Source organism: Phascolarctos cinereus, unplaced genomic scaffold, assembly GCF_003287225.1.
Source record: "Phascolarctos cinereus isolate Bilbo 61053 unplaced genomic scaffold, phaCin_HiC Scaffold_2;HRSCAF=192, whole genome shotgun sequence".
In the NCBI taxonomy this organism is placed as follows: domain Eukaryota; kingdom Metazoa; phylum Chordata; class Mammalia; order Diprotodontia; family Phascolarctidae; genus Phascolarctos; species Phascolarctos cinereus.
This window is the reverse complement of record NW_027555625.1, coordinates 213474335-213491942: the sequence shown is the minus strand read 5'-3', so window position 1 is coordinate 213491942 and position 17608 is coordinate 213474335. Positions and strand designations below refer to the sequence as shown.

Below are 17608 nucleotides of genomic sequence, written 5' to 3'. Positions count from 1 at the left end.
CTTTGAACTTTGTTAAACATTGTGAACTATGGGGCAGCTAGGTAGCAAAATGGAAAGAAAGCAGGTCCTGGAGTCAGGAATACCTAATTTCAAATCTGGCCTTAGACACTTATTAGTTGTGTGAGCCTGGGAAAGTCACTTAATATTTGTTTCTTTCAGTTTTCTCATTTGTAAAATGGGGATAGTAATAGTATCTACTTCCCATGACTCTTGTGAGGATCAAATGAGATAATAATTGTAAAGCACTCAGCACAGTGTCTGACATTCCATAACCTATGTACGTTAGCTATGAATATTATTATTATTATTGTTAGTCAGAGAGTCATTGAATATCAGCATTAAGAGTGACATTTTGCCAGAGCTGTTTACCAGTATCTTGTAGAAATCCTTAAATTGTGTTCAATCGAAGAGGGATTTCCTGTTGATAGTGAAGTTTTCCATATGCTCCTGTTCACAAATGCTATTTTGCTGATTATATCAACCCTATAAAGGTTTCTGAGTGAGATGCTCAAATGAGATCAATGTAATTATCTATAGGGAAAAAACCCAGTGAATGAAGAATGCATATTGGCCAGAGTATAATATGCAATTAGACAGACATTGCATTATTGCATGAGTCTTTGACAAGAGATGGAAAATGAGCTTGGCCTATTTCCAAAATGAGTTAGGAGGAAATTGGATAGTATGCATTTAGGAAATAATACAACGCATTAAATAATCCCAAGTTGCTCACTGTTGAAAAGCTCAATCGTTTAAACACCAGTATTCTTGTGATTTTGTGTGGCTACCAATCATGGTACATCATGATCTCAGAAGTTTCAAAATACCAGGTGACCAACAGAATAATGGAGAGGTGCATGGTGGTCCTATTACCATACTATTACCATTACCCTCACTTGTGTTCAGGAAGTAGTATAAAAGACATCATGAAGGACATGTACAATGAGAAAAAGGCTGTTCACATTGTGCAAGGAAGGCATAACTGATGGAAATCCACAACCCTGTATTGGTGTCCATAAGATATTAAAAGGCCCAAAGTCAAGCCTCCTCTGTAGTGCATTATGTCCCTTATAAGAAACTTCTGGAAGGATATTGATAAGAATCTTATTGGTGTTAGAGGGAAGTGATATACCCTGAAGGGAGAGGGAGCTATGTCACTGTAGTCATTGATCTACCCGATTAATGATATTATATGTTTCATTGCTGCTCAAACATCTTTTTGAAAAACTTGCAAAGAACTGGGTTCATATAGAGCAATTTAATTTTCCATTCAAGAATTCTGTTCCATCAATATGTATTAAGCATCTGCTTTGTGCAGAGTATTGTGGCTATAAAGACAAAAACAAAACAGTTTTCATAGAGCTTTCATAGAGCTTATATTATAGGGAGGGGAGAAGGGACGATAGAATGCAAACAAGTTAAGTGAATACAAAGTATTTGCAAAATAATAGACTGTAATTTCCATCTACCCCAACATCCTGTCGTTTGCTATAACTCGTTTCTCCATTTCTCCTCACCTGGAACCATATCTTCTGGACCAGACTTACTAAGACATGGGGAGAGTTAATTTATTCACTTTTAGAATTTTGGACCTCTATTTTAGAAATGAGATGTTCTAATTGGTAAGTGAGTACAAATTCACTGAGCTCACTATCTCTAAAAAAGCCTCAGACCATGCTTTGCATTTATCCATCTACACTCCATTATGTTACATTGCCCTCTCTCCTATTCCCTACCTTAGCTTCCAGGTCTTGCTATGAACAGTAATGAAATTATTATGCTCATTGCAATTAAAAAAGAGCATAATAATCTATGTGGCTCCATTCAGAAACTCTTAGACTCCCCAGATCAAAATTCCCTTCACTGGTGCTTTGTATATAATGTCCTTTTATTAGAATGTAAGCCCCTTGAAGGTGGGGACTGATTACTTTGTTATTTGAATCCCCAGTGCCTTACACAGTGCATGATACGTGGTAAGTTCTTAGTAAATACTTTTTCATTCATTTTAGGAGGGAGAGTACTAATAACTGGGAAGACAGACAGACAGACAGACAGACACACACACACACACACACACACACACACACACACACACACACACACACACACACCCCCAATAGGGAGATCAAGAAAGTTCTCATTTAGTGTTTTCAAAATCAAATTGCTTCCAGCTCATTTTACAGATGAGGAAACTGAGGCAAACAGATTAAGTGACTTGCCCAGGGTTACACAGGTGGTAAGTGTCTGAGGCTAGATTTGTATTTAGGTCTTCCTAACTCCAGGCCCACAGTTCAATCCACAGTATTGCCTCTATTTCTCTTATCTGCATCTGTTTCTCTTCAGAATGACTTGTTAACTCCAGTTACACTTTCCTTGAGACAAAAGACTACATTCTATAATTTAGGAGCTAGCATCTCCCTAATAGTGCTAGCCAGCTTGAAATCCTTAATATTGTAATCTATTAATTGGAATTAATTTGGTCATCCCTCAAACTAGGGCACTCTAAACACTGAATCTTATTTGCTAACTTACAATTGGGGATTTATATGCCAAGAGAAATAAAATCAGCATAAATATGAGATAGATAATGACTAGAATGTTATAGGTAAGAATTGAATCCTTTTGAATGGATTCATGACTCCAGTTATTACATCTTTTGTAGACTCTTCCTAAAGGTCTCATTTCTAAGCCTCTCCAAAACTGAAATAAGCTTTAATCAGGATGGAAACATTTCTTTGAGAGCTGTAGAAAACTGAACTACGTTCAAGGACTATAAGATGTATGAGAAGAGATGGCAGCAGAATTGCTTCACTCCCTCAGGAGCTGCCTTGGCAGGAACAGCCTGTGATTGTCAGTCTCCTAGAGACAACTAAAGACCTAACTTCAATTGTGGCTTAGTTGTGTTGAATACTGTCTGAACTTCAATGGCCCTGTAAGAACCGGTCCTTAATGTTTTGGGAGCCTCAAGCCAGGACTCTTTTTTTGTGCACAATTGCTCACTCTGTGCACATACCTTCAGAAAGGCAAGGGGAGAATGAATGAAATCAGATTGAAGGGAAGAACAAGCATTTCTTTCCACATTGGGTTTGAGTTACAGGAAAGAAAGCAGTGCTGCTGAACAAAGGTAAAGAGCACCTTGTCGTAGAGGAATTCATTATGCTCTGGCATGCCTCTGGTTGCCCATGAGAGAGACTAAGGCATTTTTAAAAATTTCCTTTCCTCTCCTCTCCTCTCCTCTCCTCTCCTCTCCTCTCCTCTCCTCTCCTCTCCTCTCCTCTCCTCTCCTCTCCTCTCCTCTCCTCTCCTCTCCTCTCCTCTCCTTTTCTTTTCTTTTTTCTTTTTACATTTAATGGTATTTTTTCCCCAATTACATGTAAAGATAGTTTTCAACATTCATTTTTGTAGGATTTTGAGTCCCAACTTTTTCTCCCTCCTCTTCCCTCCCCCTCTCTAAGACAGCAAGTTCAAATAGTTTATACATGTACTATCATGTTAAACATATTTCTACATTAGAGACTAAGACATTTTTTTAACCAGGATATGATGCATTTTTGTTTGTTTGTTTGTTTCATATGATTTCTCCCTGATGTCAGACAAATGTCTGATTTTGGTAAATTTCATCATAGCTCTATCTTGGGAGAGACTTAGAATGCAAGTCACAAGTAGCACAATTGAATTTAGGTTCCTACTCTCAAAGCATTTATAGTAAGGGTTATTGTGAGTTTCAAATGATCTAATATATATAAAGTGTATTTGCACACTTTAAATGACCTCCTAGATGTTGGTTTTTGTTATCATTTTTATTATTTTTTTTATTCTTGTACCTCATCTGACATAGAATTGCTTATGTTTTGGTCAGAAGTTAATAGAAATTTAGTTAATATCTAAAGAAGCCAGGCCATATTTTAAATCCTTGGTCAATTACATTTCCTTTATCCTTCCACTTCCACTCCACTTAATAACATAGGACCAGCTTCATTTTTAAAATTGGAATTTTCATTTCATTTGGGAGGAACACTTCCAAAGTATTCTGAAAATAAATTAGTCTATAATAAATAAATAGCATTCAAAGGAAGAAAAATATATTTTGTCAGGGATTCTAATAAAGAAATATAGTTTTCTGTCAGGGCTGACATTTTTGGAAACTATCACTTTAGATGGAAGCTTGATAGATGATTGAGAAGCAGTATGGTGTTGCAGATAGAGGGCCAGCCTTAGAGTCAGGAAACTGTGGGTTCAAGCTCTGCCCTTGATACACACTAACTGTGAAGTCTTGTGCAAATTAATTAACTGACTCTCATGGATTAAATTATGATATTTTTCAACTTAGAGGCTGCTTTCAGGCATTTGACTGTACATTGACTGATTGGACATTCTCATATTAGCCTACCATAAAGAGCTACCTTGGCAGAAGTTCTGTCAGTAGCTGTATTGCTTATTGGTGGTGGTTTGTCTCAGACACCTTAGTGGTTAGAGAGGCAGCTGGGTGGAGTAGATGGAATGCTGAGATTGGAATCAGGAAGACCTGGGTTTTAATCCTTCCTTAGATGCTTAGTCTACCTTTGACTAGGTGGAAGAGGCCATTCTTTGCCTCATTTCTTACCTAGCCTTAATCCACCCTATGAGCATTACCCACAAACTGAGATTTGGGAAAGGCCTTAGCTTAAAAAGGCCAAGGTCTCCCACTGTGTCCCTGGCCATCTCCAGTTGTCCTTTTGTCTATCTTGCCACTGGATCCAGGTGGCTCTGGAGGAGAGGGTGAGGCTGGTGACTTTGCACAGCACTGCCTCACTTAAATCCAGTTCACTTGAAAGTCATGACATCACCTTCCCGACGCTGTGTTCCTCTTTGACAACAAAGGACGAACAATAGGTCATTTAGCCTCTCTTAGAGTCAGTTTTCTCATCTGCAAAATGGAGATAATAATAGTACCTATTTCATAGGATTTAGGTGAAGATGAAATGAAATAATGTATATTTTTCAAACCTTACAATGCAATGAAAGTGTTAGCTACATAATCATTTTTATAATTATTTAATTATAATTATCTTTGTTAAATTATTTAAGTAATTTTAAAGCTTGTTAAATGAGTTGAATAATTAATTATTTAATTATTATGAAATCACACTTTTAAATAGCTTCCCAGAGTTATATTCTTTATTAAGTAAGAAGTTATCTCCAAGTATGCCAGTAGATTCCTTTCTTGCATTCATTCTTGTTCCTTAGACATAAAACCCTCTCCATGTTAGAATATAGAATTATCTGGAAGACTTTCATTTTCATAAAATTTTTTTAATATTAAAAAATCTAGTATACATTAGGCCAAGTGCATCAACACTCTCCTTTCTAGTTTTCATGACATTCTTACTGTTGTCAGTGTTGTTACTCGTTTCTTTGTTACAATTCTTCAAAATTGTCCTCACAATTTCACTGTTTGCACCCATATTTTATGTGTGTATAGAAAAGTATAACTGACTGTATTACATGCTAAACGCTCTAGGACATCAGCACCTGGAGAAGGATCCTAATCACTGAGGCTTTTCTGCCCTCATAAAGACTATTATCTAGTAGATCGTGGGTATCAGCTCCATAGGTAAATTCCCTAGTCAGAATTAGTTAACCCCTTTAAGGGTCTGAACAGTGACCATTCATCCAGTCTATCCCAACAATCTCTACTGTAATATAATATTTACTACTGTAATAAATAACAAGTAGTTATTTGGCCATTGCTTGAAGAGATCTAGTTTGTGGTGGCATTGAGGGAAGGACAAGTTACCCTGCACCTCCGGTGGCTGCTCACTCCACTTCTGGATAGCGCCAGATGTGGGGAAGTCCTAAATGTGCTTTTTTGTAACTTCAGCCTAGTGATCTTAGTTGGCCCTTTGGGGCCAAACAGATCAAGCGTTTTCCCTCTTCTACAAGACAGCTCATTGAATGTTCCCTCTGTCCTCTCTTCTCTAGGTTAAACAACCCCAGGAACTTTCAGGCAACATTTATTGCCCATAGCATAAAGTCTAGATTCTACAGACTGCTTTTCTAGTCTACTATAAAAAGACCACAATGTCTTAAACCTTTTTTCCAATTGCTTTGCAGTCTGTACCTTCACTCCTGCCAGGCCAGTCTTCTCATTAGAATGGTGTGGTGCAAAATGTTCTAGACATGAAGTCAGGAGAGACGTGGGTTCAAATCCCACCTCTTATATTTACTAGCTGTGTGATCATGGGCTAATCATACAAACCCTCTGAGCCTCAGTATTCTATAAAATGGGGATATGAGTGGTAGCATGGCCAGGGCCAACCTTGGAGTCAGGAATATCTAGATTCAAGTTTTACCTCTTACATTTTAGCTATGAGACCATGAGCAAGTAACTCAGTCTCTCAGGGATTCTTTCAAAATACAAATTACAAACCAGTTGTTGATCTGTACTAGTAGACTAACTTTACACATAAGGATTTACCAGTATTGTTGAAATCACAGATCCTAATCAAACAAAAAGGGAGAAAAGTAATTTTTAGCACCTACCTCACAGGGTAACTAGGTAGTTGTGAAGAATAAATGAGATAATACGTGTAAAACGTGTAAAATACTACTTTAAAGCAGTATAACAATGTCAGCTATTATTATCGTGTCATGGATGTATGTTTGGGGATGTTAAAGGGTGTCTATGCTTAAACCCCTTCTCCTACCTATTAATCCTTCTCTTCCTCTCATTCTTCAGGGCTGAGCTCAAATCTCGCTTCCTCCATGATCACCTTAGTCTCAGCTTCCCCCATTGTAGGGATTACTGGGTGTGTATGGCCATGTTCAGCATGCTATCCCTCTGAAGACCTCAGTTTCCTGATCTTTAAAATGGAGAGGTGTGGTACACTGGAAAGAGTAGAGCTCTAGGAATTCTAGAGGAATGGTTTTCTCTTTTGCTTTTACATCCCTAGGACTTAATACAGTGCCCAGTTCATAATAGGCACTTAGTCAGGTTTGTTGAGTTAACCTTGTCTAAGTTAAAAAGATATCAAAAGTTAAAATAAGGAGAAGGGCAAGAGTGAGCTAGAATCCTATTGGGTTAAAACTATGCACTTAAGCCTTGTACAACCTTGTTTTCTTTTGCTTCTTTTTGATCCTGACGTGTCACCAGTGATTAGACCTGAAGGTGGTGTAGAGAAAAAAAAGGATGTTCTTCCTGGACCTGAGGAAGTGGAGAAATTCCAGAGCAATTCCTCTCCTCTCCCCGCCTTCCTCCATGAAGGGTTGAACCTGGGTTAGAGACCAAGTGAAATCAACAAGAGCATTTACTAAGTGCTTATTATGTTCTTGGCACTGTGCTAATCACTGGAGATACAGAGAAAAGCAAAAGACATTCTGTGCTGTCAAGGAGCTCACTGTCTAATGAAGGAGACAATATGAGCATAACTAAAACAATATATATGCAGGATAATTTGGAGATAATCAATAAAGGGGCTGTACTAGAATTAAGAAGGATCAGGAAAGGATAGGATAGAAGATAGTATTTGAGCTGAGACTTGAAGGGAACTAGGGCAGCCAGGAGAGGGAAATGAGGGGGGCAGAGAATTCTAGGGATGGGGGACAGCCAATGAAAAAACATGGAGCCAGCAGATGGAGCATTCAGTGCAAGAAACAGTAAGAAGTCTGATATCGCTAGATCAGAGAGTAAGCTGGGGGTTGTAGGTAAGAAATAAAATGTAAGAAGACTGGAAAGGTAAAAGGAGGCCACATTATGAAGGGTTTTAAAAGACAGAGGATTTTATATTGGCTCTTGGAGTCAGTAGGGAGCCACTGGAGTTCACATGGTCAGATTTGTGCTTTAGAAAGGTCATTTTGACAACTGAGTGGATGATGGACTGGAGTAGGGGAGAGACTTGAGGTAGGAAGGTCAACCAGCAGGTTATCCCAGTCTTTCAATTGTGAGGTGATGAGGGCCTGTGCAGGCGTGCAGACTAGATGACTTTAACTCTGAAGACTGTGGGGTTCAGGTTACTCCCCAATTAAAGACTGTTCCACACAGAAGGGTCTGGGAAACCTTTCCTTGTTGCATTGGAATGGTTTCTTCACTAGCTACAGGTACCCTAGACATATACTGCATGAAAACAACCAGTACACACTGGCTTGTGTATAACTGTAGTCATTCCCCCAGATAATAAATAGCAGGGACTCTATAACTGTCAAATGCAGACCAGCAATGCAATAGCATAGCTAGTACAAATCAATAAGATGTTTATCTGATATCTGTTGTGAAAAGTAACTTCTGTTAAGTAATTGTTTTATGTCAGAATAAATTCTTCCACACCATAGAAGAGAGTAGTACAATGCTGATGTAATGGAATGTTGTTATTGAAACATTGGGTGCCCACCAGTTCTGAGCCATAGGTCATTTCACAGGCTAAAGAATATATTTAAATAGTTTGTTGCAAAGCTGGAGTAACATTTCCAGTTTTACAGTATTGCAGAAGTTCATAATTAGAAGACAGTGAGTCCAACCGAGACCTGACCAAGAATGACACACGATCCTTTAGTCTCTATTTGAAGACCTTCAACTATAGCCTGGGGGAGCCCATTCCATTTGTTCTGGACAGCTCTACATGTTAACAAGTTTTTCCTCACACTGAGCCAAAGCTTGCCTCATTGCAGTGTACTGTCTGCATCTAGATCTGTCTTCTAGAGTCAAGCCAAGCAAACTCTGATTCATCCTCTGCATAACAGCCCTTTAGAATCCTTGAAGAGAGCTCTCACGGCCTCTTTCAGGTCTTCTCTTCTACATCTTCACATCTCTGAATCCTTTTATTTTGTGGCCAATAATCCTCTCATGATTCACATGCCAGCCTATTAATGCCCCAAACTGAGCACAGTACTCTATATGTAGTCTGATTAGGGCAAAGAACAGCAGGATTATTATTGGTAAGCATTTATTAAATGCTTATTATATGTTGGATAATACTAGGCAGTAGAGATATAAATTGTAAGAAAGAAACAATCTCTACCTTGAGTTTACATTCTAATGGAGACAATAAGTAAATGTGTAAGCATATACAAAAAAATAGAACCAACAAATAAATACAAGGAAGTTTGGGGGGAGGATACTAGGAATGGTGGGGAGGACAGGCTTCACGTAGAAGGTGGTGCTTTAGCTAAGGATCGGATGAAGGCAAAGCTCCGTCCAGGCATGAGAGACAATTAGATCAAAGTCACTGAGAGAGGAGATATACAGTCATTCCCTTGGAAATTATGTCTCTCTATTCATACAGGCTGAGATGCCATTAGCTTTTGGGATTGAAATGTCATATGGCTGACTCCTAATGAATTTTTAGACTCCTAAAAGCTCCAGCCTTTTTTTCCACTCAAATTGTTGTCGAGACACACCTCCCCATCCTCTATTTTCATTCTAAGTGCTAGACTTTACATTCATCCCTATTGAATTAAATCTCATTAGTTCTGTCCCATCATTCTAGCCTATTGAGATGTTTTTCGTTCTCTGTTTTGTATCTTCTGTAGATTTGATAAGCGTGTTTAGTAGATAGATGTGTATGTATATATTATCTATCAAAATATATGTATGTATCTATACAAAAGATACATATATATTTATCAAAAATGGTATCAGTAGAAAAGGACTTTATTTCCCAGAATGCTATAAACCAAAAGCATTTGCTTAAGAATGACCAAGCAGAGGATGTGGAGGGGAAAAAACTTACAGGAGGAAGGTTTGTAGAAGAATGAAAAACATGGTTAGTGGCTATCTCTGCCCATAGCACTGGGGCTTCCTAAGCCAGGGCCAGGTCTCAAGTGATAGCAGTAGCAGAGTGAGAGAAGAAGGCCTGGACCATGCCAGATTTCAGAACCAAGAAAGTGAGGTAAGACTCTTAAGAAGAATCTAGAAGCAAGGGGGTGTCAAAGCCAAGAGGGGCCAGTTTTCACCAAAGAAGTGCTAGCAATTAGGACTTCTCTTTTGAAGTTGTAGGTTTGTTTCTTGCTAGTCGACTTGGGACCAAGTCCCACTCATATTTTTTCTTTTTTGAAAAATAAATTTTTCTTATTTAATGTGCTCAGTGATTTACTTTGTATCAAGGGAGTTAAGTAAAATATCCTCAGAGTCAGCCAAATTCTTATTGTCAGGTTTGGGGGCAGAAGCAACATTGTATTATTATTATTATTATTATTATTATTATTATTATTATTATTAGTATTGTTATTATTATTATTAATGTCCCTGTGATTGAACCTGGTCCTTTCCTCATTTGACATGGGTTATATATACTTTCACACAATTCATTGATAAAAGTGAATATCATAAGGCCTATGATACATAACTGGAATGCTACAGAATTCCTAATGTAGCATCCGTTAAATAACCACTCTTTGGATTCAGTTATTTTAACCTGTTCCAAATCCTACTATCTACCTAAATCTCACCAAATTAGTCATGCGGATATCATGAGAAGCTTTGATAAATGCAGCATTTTGTCAGTGAAATTGCTTTGATTGCTCTCGTAACCCCAATAAAATAGGAAATGAGCTGAGTTTGGCACATATTCTCATGAACCTATGCTTGCTCTTAGCAATTCTTTTCTCTTTCTAGATAATCGCAGTGCCTGCTGATAATGATATGATCTAGATTTTTGTGAAAAATCAAAGTCAAGTTCATCCATCAGAAGTGCGAAGATGCTACCCACTTCCATTTTGAGGGGAAAATCAAAACATTTACTACTTATCCTCAGCCCTCTGATACTTCTTCCACTCTCCATAGTTTTTCAGAGATCATTGACAGCAGCTCAGCAATCACACCAGACAATTCTTTCAAGATCCTAAGATTATTTTGGGCTTTGTCACATGAATTTATTGAAGACATCTCAGTCCTTTCTTACCATATATTTTGGTCTTAGATTTTAGCTTCTTGTGATTCATTTTTGTTCCATACTTCCCAATCTTAAGGTGGAATTCATAAACAAAATAAGTATCGAACAGTTCTACCTTTTCCCTGTTAGCCATCATCAATGTACAATCTAATCTTATTTATCCAGTCTTATTTATATCTTTTAATCTTTCTCTTGCTACCAATATATTTTTTCTCGTTAAGTTTCTTTTTTTAAGTTTGACTCAAACACAAGAACTCAAATATAGAATAGAGAAAAGAAAAAGAAACATATCATAAACTTAAATATTGAAACAAGCAAAAGTAAGAAAAGAAAAAAAAACACATGCACAGCAGAACATTAGAGAAGATTAAAAATATTTAGCAATAAATTTTCATTTCAAGAAAGCCTATATGATAAATACTACACATTGTGTTGAGAGCTGTCCATCTTTTCTTTGCTTGCTTATAAGTTTTCTTTTGTTTTCTGGTGTACACTTTTCACTTTGTTCTTCTTTCCCCCTTCCTTTCCCTCCCCCACCCCCCCAAAGGCCACAGTTAAGTTCAGATTTATATATGTGTGTGTGTGTGTGTGTGTGTGTATGTAGATATAGATATAAATAGACATAACACATATACATATATAGACACTTATTTCCCCTAACAAATTCTATACCTGAACTACACACACACACACACACACACACACACACACACACACATTTTAGGCAATTGGGGTTAAGTGACTTGCCCAGGGTCACACAGCTAGTAAGTGTCAAGTGTTTGGTCTGAGGCTGGATTTGAACTCAGGTCCTCCTGACTTCAGGGCTGGTGCTTCTATCCACGATGCCACCTAGCTGCCCCCCACCAATATATATATATTTTTAAAATTTTGCCATCAACTTTAGTTCATTCTGACCTCTAGCTCCCCTCTAACATTGTTTTTATAGGACCATGCCTACCTATCACTTGTGTTCTTCCTCAGTCACATGCCCTGGTTTCCATCTTTTATGTCTGAGTTTTTAAAATGTTAAATTTGGCAATGAGTTCCCTGTGTATTTACTTTGACTTCTTGATGTGCCTTCCACTTTTTCTTCCTCATTGGAGTCATTAGTCCTCACTGCTCAGTTTTGAGCAGGTGCCATTTCCCTGGGGCCAACTTCCCTTATTAAATTTTAAGAAGTAGAGTGCTACCTTTCTGTTTCTCCCAAACTTTTCAAATAAGCATTATGATATTGTGAAAAGAGCATTGGATTTGAAGTCAGGAGAGACCTGCATGACCATGGACAAGTCACTTAGCCTTTCAGAATTCTGTTTCCTCGTGTGTAAAATAGAGATAATAATGCTTGTTAGAGGCAACAAGGTGTAGAGGATAGAAGGCTCACCTGGGAATTAGGACAATCTTGGCTTGGGTCTTGCCTCTCACACATGCTGATTCTGTAGCCCCAGACAAATCACTAACTACTTAAGTACCAAGCAGTTCTCTAACATTGTAAGTTACAAAAAACAGTTGGGAGAAGGAATTTTTCTCAGCATGAGTAATCACAGGTTAAATAGTACCTACCTCATGGGAGAGTGTTGTGAGGGTCAAATGAGGATCAAAGATATGGAGTTGAAGGGACCTTAGAGCCTATCTAGGCCAACTCCTTCATATCACAGAGAAAGAAACTGCTCTGAGAGGGTAAGTGATTTGCCCAGCATCATACAGATAGTAAATGTCAAAGGAGACAGGGACAGGGATTCAGGCTTGGCTCTTCTTGAGTCCATGTCTAGGACTCTGTGTGTTGCTCCATAGTCTACTTACTGCAAAGTACTTTGCAGACTTTAAAGTACTATATAAATGTCAGCATGTACTACTGTCATTTTTGAAATCTACTCTCTGAAAATCTCGAGTTTATATCTTTGTTTTCCTTACCTGTCATAAGCTCTGAGAATGACTACTTCCTCCCAGGGTTTTCATTTCTTTGTGAAAAAAAGGATTGCTTTGGGGATTTTAGATAAAAAGGTGAAATTAAATTATCTGCTTGTATTACCAAAATCAGTGAATTAAACATGACATAATTGCTCTTGTATGCATTTAAACATCTCTGAGTTTCTTTTCCCTTGTCTGTAAAATGATGGAGTTAAATTAAATAACCTCTATAGTGCCTTTTAGCATCAAATCTGTAATTCTACTTTCCTGTGAGTGTCAAAGTTTAGAAGGGTAGTGAGTAAAGAGTAAGACAGAGTAAAGAGTGAGAACAAGCATGCTGTTCTACTGGGATGGGTAAAGCCAGCAGCAGAGCTTTGACCATGTGGAATATGAGGGTGGTTAAATACCTGGGTAAAGTGTCAAGAGTTTTATGGCAAGTAGGAAATGAAGACCTGTGAAAGAGCAAGAACATCAAATGGATATTTCCACTGGACTTCATCTTTGTCATCTTTGGACTTGGACATTTCACTTTTCATTCCTTCTCATTTCTAAATGTTAATTGACAGATTCTAGCACAATCTCCAAGAAAATTTGCTTTTATTCTTATTCTTCTTCCTTCTTTTTAATAAAGAAGTACTTCCAATTCCAAGAAAGCTACATTTACTTGGTAGCCTTTGGTGTGGAACCTTGTGAGATACTTTGGGAAAATTTAAATGTATTATATCCATTGATTCATCACAATTGATCAGTCTTCTACCCCTCTGCAAATTAGACATGATTTATTCCTGCAGAAACCATGTTGCCTTTCTCCTAATAGATAATTTTTATTTGAAGGCAAAAACGAGGTCCTTGACAGATTCTTGCTGAATCACATTAAATTGAGAAATAGGAAATATAGGTAAGATACAACATTATTCCATTGCCAGGTCCTCTAACTCCAAATCTAGTTATATTTGCCCTGCACTACCCTGCTGGCTTGATTAGGAGCATGTAGTTTGCCCAACATCTAAATAATTTTTTTTCCTAACAAAGTTATTTTAGTGATCCCAGTGACTGGCTATCAAATCACAGTGCTTTAATAGCATGCCACTGCCAGTTGTGTGGCCTTCACTTAACCTTAGATATAAAGGGGAGGTTAGACTATATGATCTCTGAGGTCCTTTCCAGCTTTAACTCCTATGATCCATAACATTTGCTGTCCATTTTGGAGAGACTGGGCATCTGTACAGTTTTGTCTCTAAATATTATAGAGTAGGAATTTGATTTAATAAATAGCTCATATTTCTATAGCATTTTAAGGCTTTAAAAGGGTTTCTTTAATTCAACGCAGTACTGTAGTTATTAAATGCCTACTATGTGCCAGGCATTGTGCTAGGCCCTAGGGATACAGTGATCAAAAAAAAAAATAGCCCCTGCCCTCAAGGAGCTTACATTTTATTGGAAAAAATACATAGCAACTGACACTTCAATAGCACTTTAAAGCTTGCCACATGTTTTATGTATGTTGTCTTATTCATTTTGGCATCCCTGTGAGATAGTTACTACAGGTGTTGTGCTGTCCCTGTTTTACAGATGATGTATCGGAGGCTCAGATTTTAATTGACTTGCCTGTGGCCATATATCCTATGGCTACTCTCTGACACTTCTGATGCCACGTCTGCTCTTCCATGGGACTGCAAAAACATGGTTTCTCCATCTTTACCCCACTCTACCCCCCACCCCCACCCCAAGACTTAAGACAGAGGAAATCTAAACTGCATCCAGGTATACGTGTGTATTCCTTTGCTGCTCTTAGCCCCATATGATGCTAAAACTTGGAGACATATTCTTGGCATCCCACCCACATGAAGAAGCAGTCATTGGCCTCTTGTTCACACACACACACACACACACACACACACACACACACACACTCTACAAAAGGCATTGCTTGTAATAGTCTGTTGAATATAGAATGCTTGATTGCTAACCTCAATTCGTATATATTCTAGAAAGGAACTTTTAAAAATAAACTTGTTAGAGCTTGGTCATACACAAAATTACAAGATGTTTTTGTCATTTACTAATTTGCTTACTTACATGCATCTTTTCATAAGGTCCTGAGAATCCTGGTCAGGGCAGTCACGGATGGGGTGGCTGATCGTAGTGGTGATGTTGCAACTGGCCTGAAAGGGAAGCTACGGGAGTTGTTTGGTAGAGTGACTTCAAGAGTCACAAATGATGGAGAGATCTGGAGATTGTATGCACAAATATATGGGAACGGTCAGAGTGATAATCCTGATGAAAATGAAAAGGTAACTTTGAAAATTCTCCTGAGTACTTTTTCACAATCAAAAATGTGGTAAGTCGCACAAGCGTTGGTCTGTTTTCTTGGTTGGACAGAGGGAGAGTTTGTTTGAAAATTAAAATCTTGTTAATATCATTGATGTAGAACTGGAAGGTATCTTAGAAATCATTTAGTCCAACACCTTCATTTTATTTTTTAAAAATCTTTTGAATTTAATGAACTCCAAAAAAAATTTACAAAGTAGAACAGGAAAAAAAAAAAAGGATTATATGGGAGCTGCAAATATCTACTGTATACAGCTTGCTTTTTAAAGCAGTATGCAATAAATTCAGCTTGCAACTTTTTAAGTTGTCCTGCTTGCCTGATCTTTCCCTTTCTGTACATTTCTAAGGTGCTTTAGTGACTTCCTTTTAAAAAAATTCTTTTGGCAACACTAACTCTTCTCTTCCTCCAGAATTCCTTTCCACAAATAAAAAGGAAAAATACATTCTTTATAACAAATAAGTGCAGTAAAACAAAACAGATTCACACATTTGCCATATCCTTTGTATATCTATATCTATACACACATGCATATATATGTATACATACATATATCTATATCCATATCTGTCTATATCTGTGTGTGTGTGTGTGTGTGTGTAAAATTCCACTTCTTGGGTCCATCACTTCACTTTCAGGATGTGAGTAGCATGCTTCATTACTGATGCTCCCAAATCATGAATTACAATTGGTCATTACATTGATCAGAGTTCTTAAGGCTTTTTGTTTTTTGTTTTTCTTTGCAGAATTGTTGTTATTGCATAGATTATTCTTTTGGTTCTGCTCGCTTCACTCTGTATGAATTCATATAAGTTTCCTTGGCTTGTCTGAAACCATCTCTTGTCATTTCTTATGGCATAATACTATTCTATTATTTTCATATGCCACATTTGTTTTTTAGCCATTTCCCCAGTTGTTGTGAGCCTCCTTTGTTTCCAGTTCTTTGCTACTACAAAATGAGCTGCTTTTTTTTTGTACATGTAAAGGCTGTTTCTTCTGTCTTTGGGGTATAGGTCTAGTGATAGCACCGGTTCAAAGGATAGGCACAGTGTGGCGACTTGGATGGGGAATCATTCCAAATTGCTTTCCAGAATGACTACCTCAATTCACAGCTACACCAAGAGTGTGGCAGTGTGCCTGTCCTCCTATGGTCCTTTCAGGAATTGTCATTTTCCTTTTTTTGTCGTCTTTGCCAATCTGTGAAAGAGGACCTTAGGTATGGTTTAATTTGAATCTCTCTAATAGTTATTTGGAGCATTTTTTCCATATGGTTGTTGATAGCTTGAGTTTCTTCCTTTGAGAACTGCCTTTTAATCTCTTTTGACCACTTATTTATAGGGAAATGGCTTTTATGCTTGAGTATTTTAATTCAGTTTGTTATATATTTTGTATATAAGACCTTTATTGGAGAAACTTGATGTGAAGACTTTTTTCCTCCCCTCAATTAACTGTTTCTCTTCTCATTTTAAGTGCATTGGTTTTATTTGTGGGAAAACAACTCTTTCATTTTACAGTGGGGGAAACTCAGACCCTGAGAGGCTCACTAATTTACCAAAAGTTCCATAGGTCATATGTGGCAGAGCCAGCATCTTTCCAGCATACCATCAGGCTGCCTTAATTGGGAATAGTTTATTTTAGTCATATTTTTTTCAACGAACCTTCTTTCCACTACTTGACTTAAACAAAAAAAACCTAACTCTTGAGGACGCCACATCTTGCAACTCTCTCCGCTGGTGGCCACTGTTTCTTCCACTCCCTCTATTCAGAGACCCAAGAAGAGGTTCAGCAGTTATCCCTTCCTCCTCACTGATGCTTCTTGATCCTTCCCATACTACCATCCCTTGAGCTTTTGCTCTTCCAGAGGCATTGTGATGAGTTTGTATGGTTTTCTCTCTTTTCTTTTTGCTGTTCCAACAACCAACTTCTAGGCCATTCGCTCAGCTTTCCAGTGACTTTAGGCCCTGGTTTATGGTCTTCCTCTTCACCTGATGCTTCAGGCCTTATCTTTGCAGGGTTCTCAGAAAACTTTGTCCCCTAAATTTGAAGTTCTAGCCAATCTGAACCATCGTCTGAACTACCACAAAAACATTCACTGAACTTGCCGTGCCTCTGGGCCTCAGCTCATGCTGTTCCTGTACCTCAAATGCCCTATCTCTCCTTACTTGTCTTTTAAATACTTGCCCATCCTCAAAAGCTCAGCTCAAGTTCTGTCTCCTGCTATGGATTTGAAAAGTTCTGCCCTTACAAGACACCTGTGAAGAGTGTAGTAAAATTGTCTTCATTTTCTGTATAAGAAAACAGACTCAGTGGGGTTTATTGACTTGTCTTTCTTTGTATCCCCAGCACTTAGCATAGTGACTGGCCCACAGTGAGAGCTTTATAATACTCGTTGAATTGAGTTTACTTGACAGTCCTAGTAAAGCATACAAGCTGGGACTTAAACACAGTCCTTCCAGCTTTTAAGGAAGTGCTCTTTCTACTTTACTGTATGTTTGCTTCACAACAT

The 17608-nt window shown here is 37.9% G+C and overlaps 1 protein-coding gene across 2 annotated transcripts in view; it reads left to right on the top strand.

Moving 5' to 3' along the window:
- TTC27 (tetratricopeptide repeat domain 27) overlaps nt 1–17608 on the top strand; it is a 246620-nt gene that overhangs the window by 218956 nt on the left and 10056 nt on the right. For both annotated transcript variants that reach the window (XM_020972342.2, XM_020972341.2), the window contains exon 17: nt 14870–15067. In XM_020972342.2, the coding sequence (XP_020828001.1) occupies nt 14870–15067 (198 nt within the window). The remainder of the gene's footprint in view (nt 1–14869; nt 15068–17608) is intronic.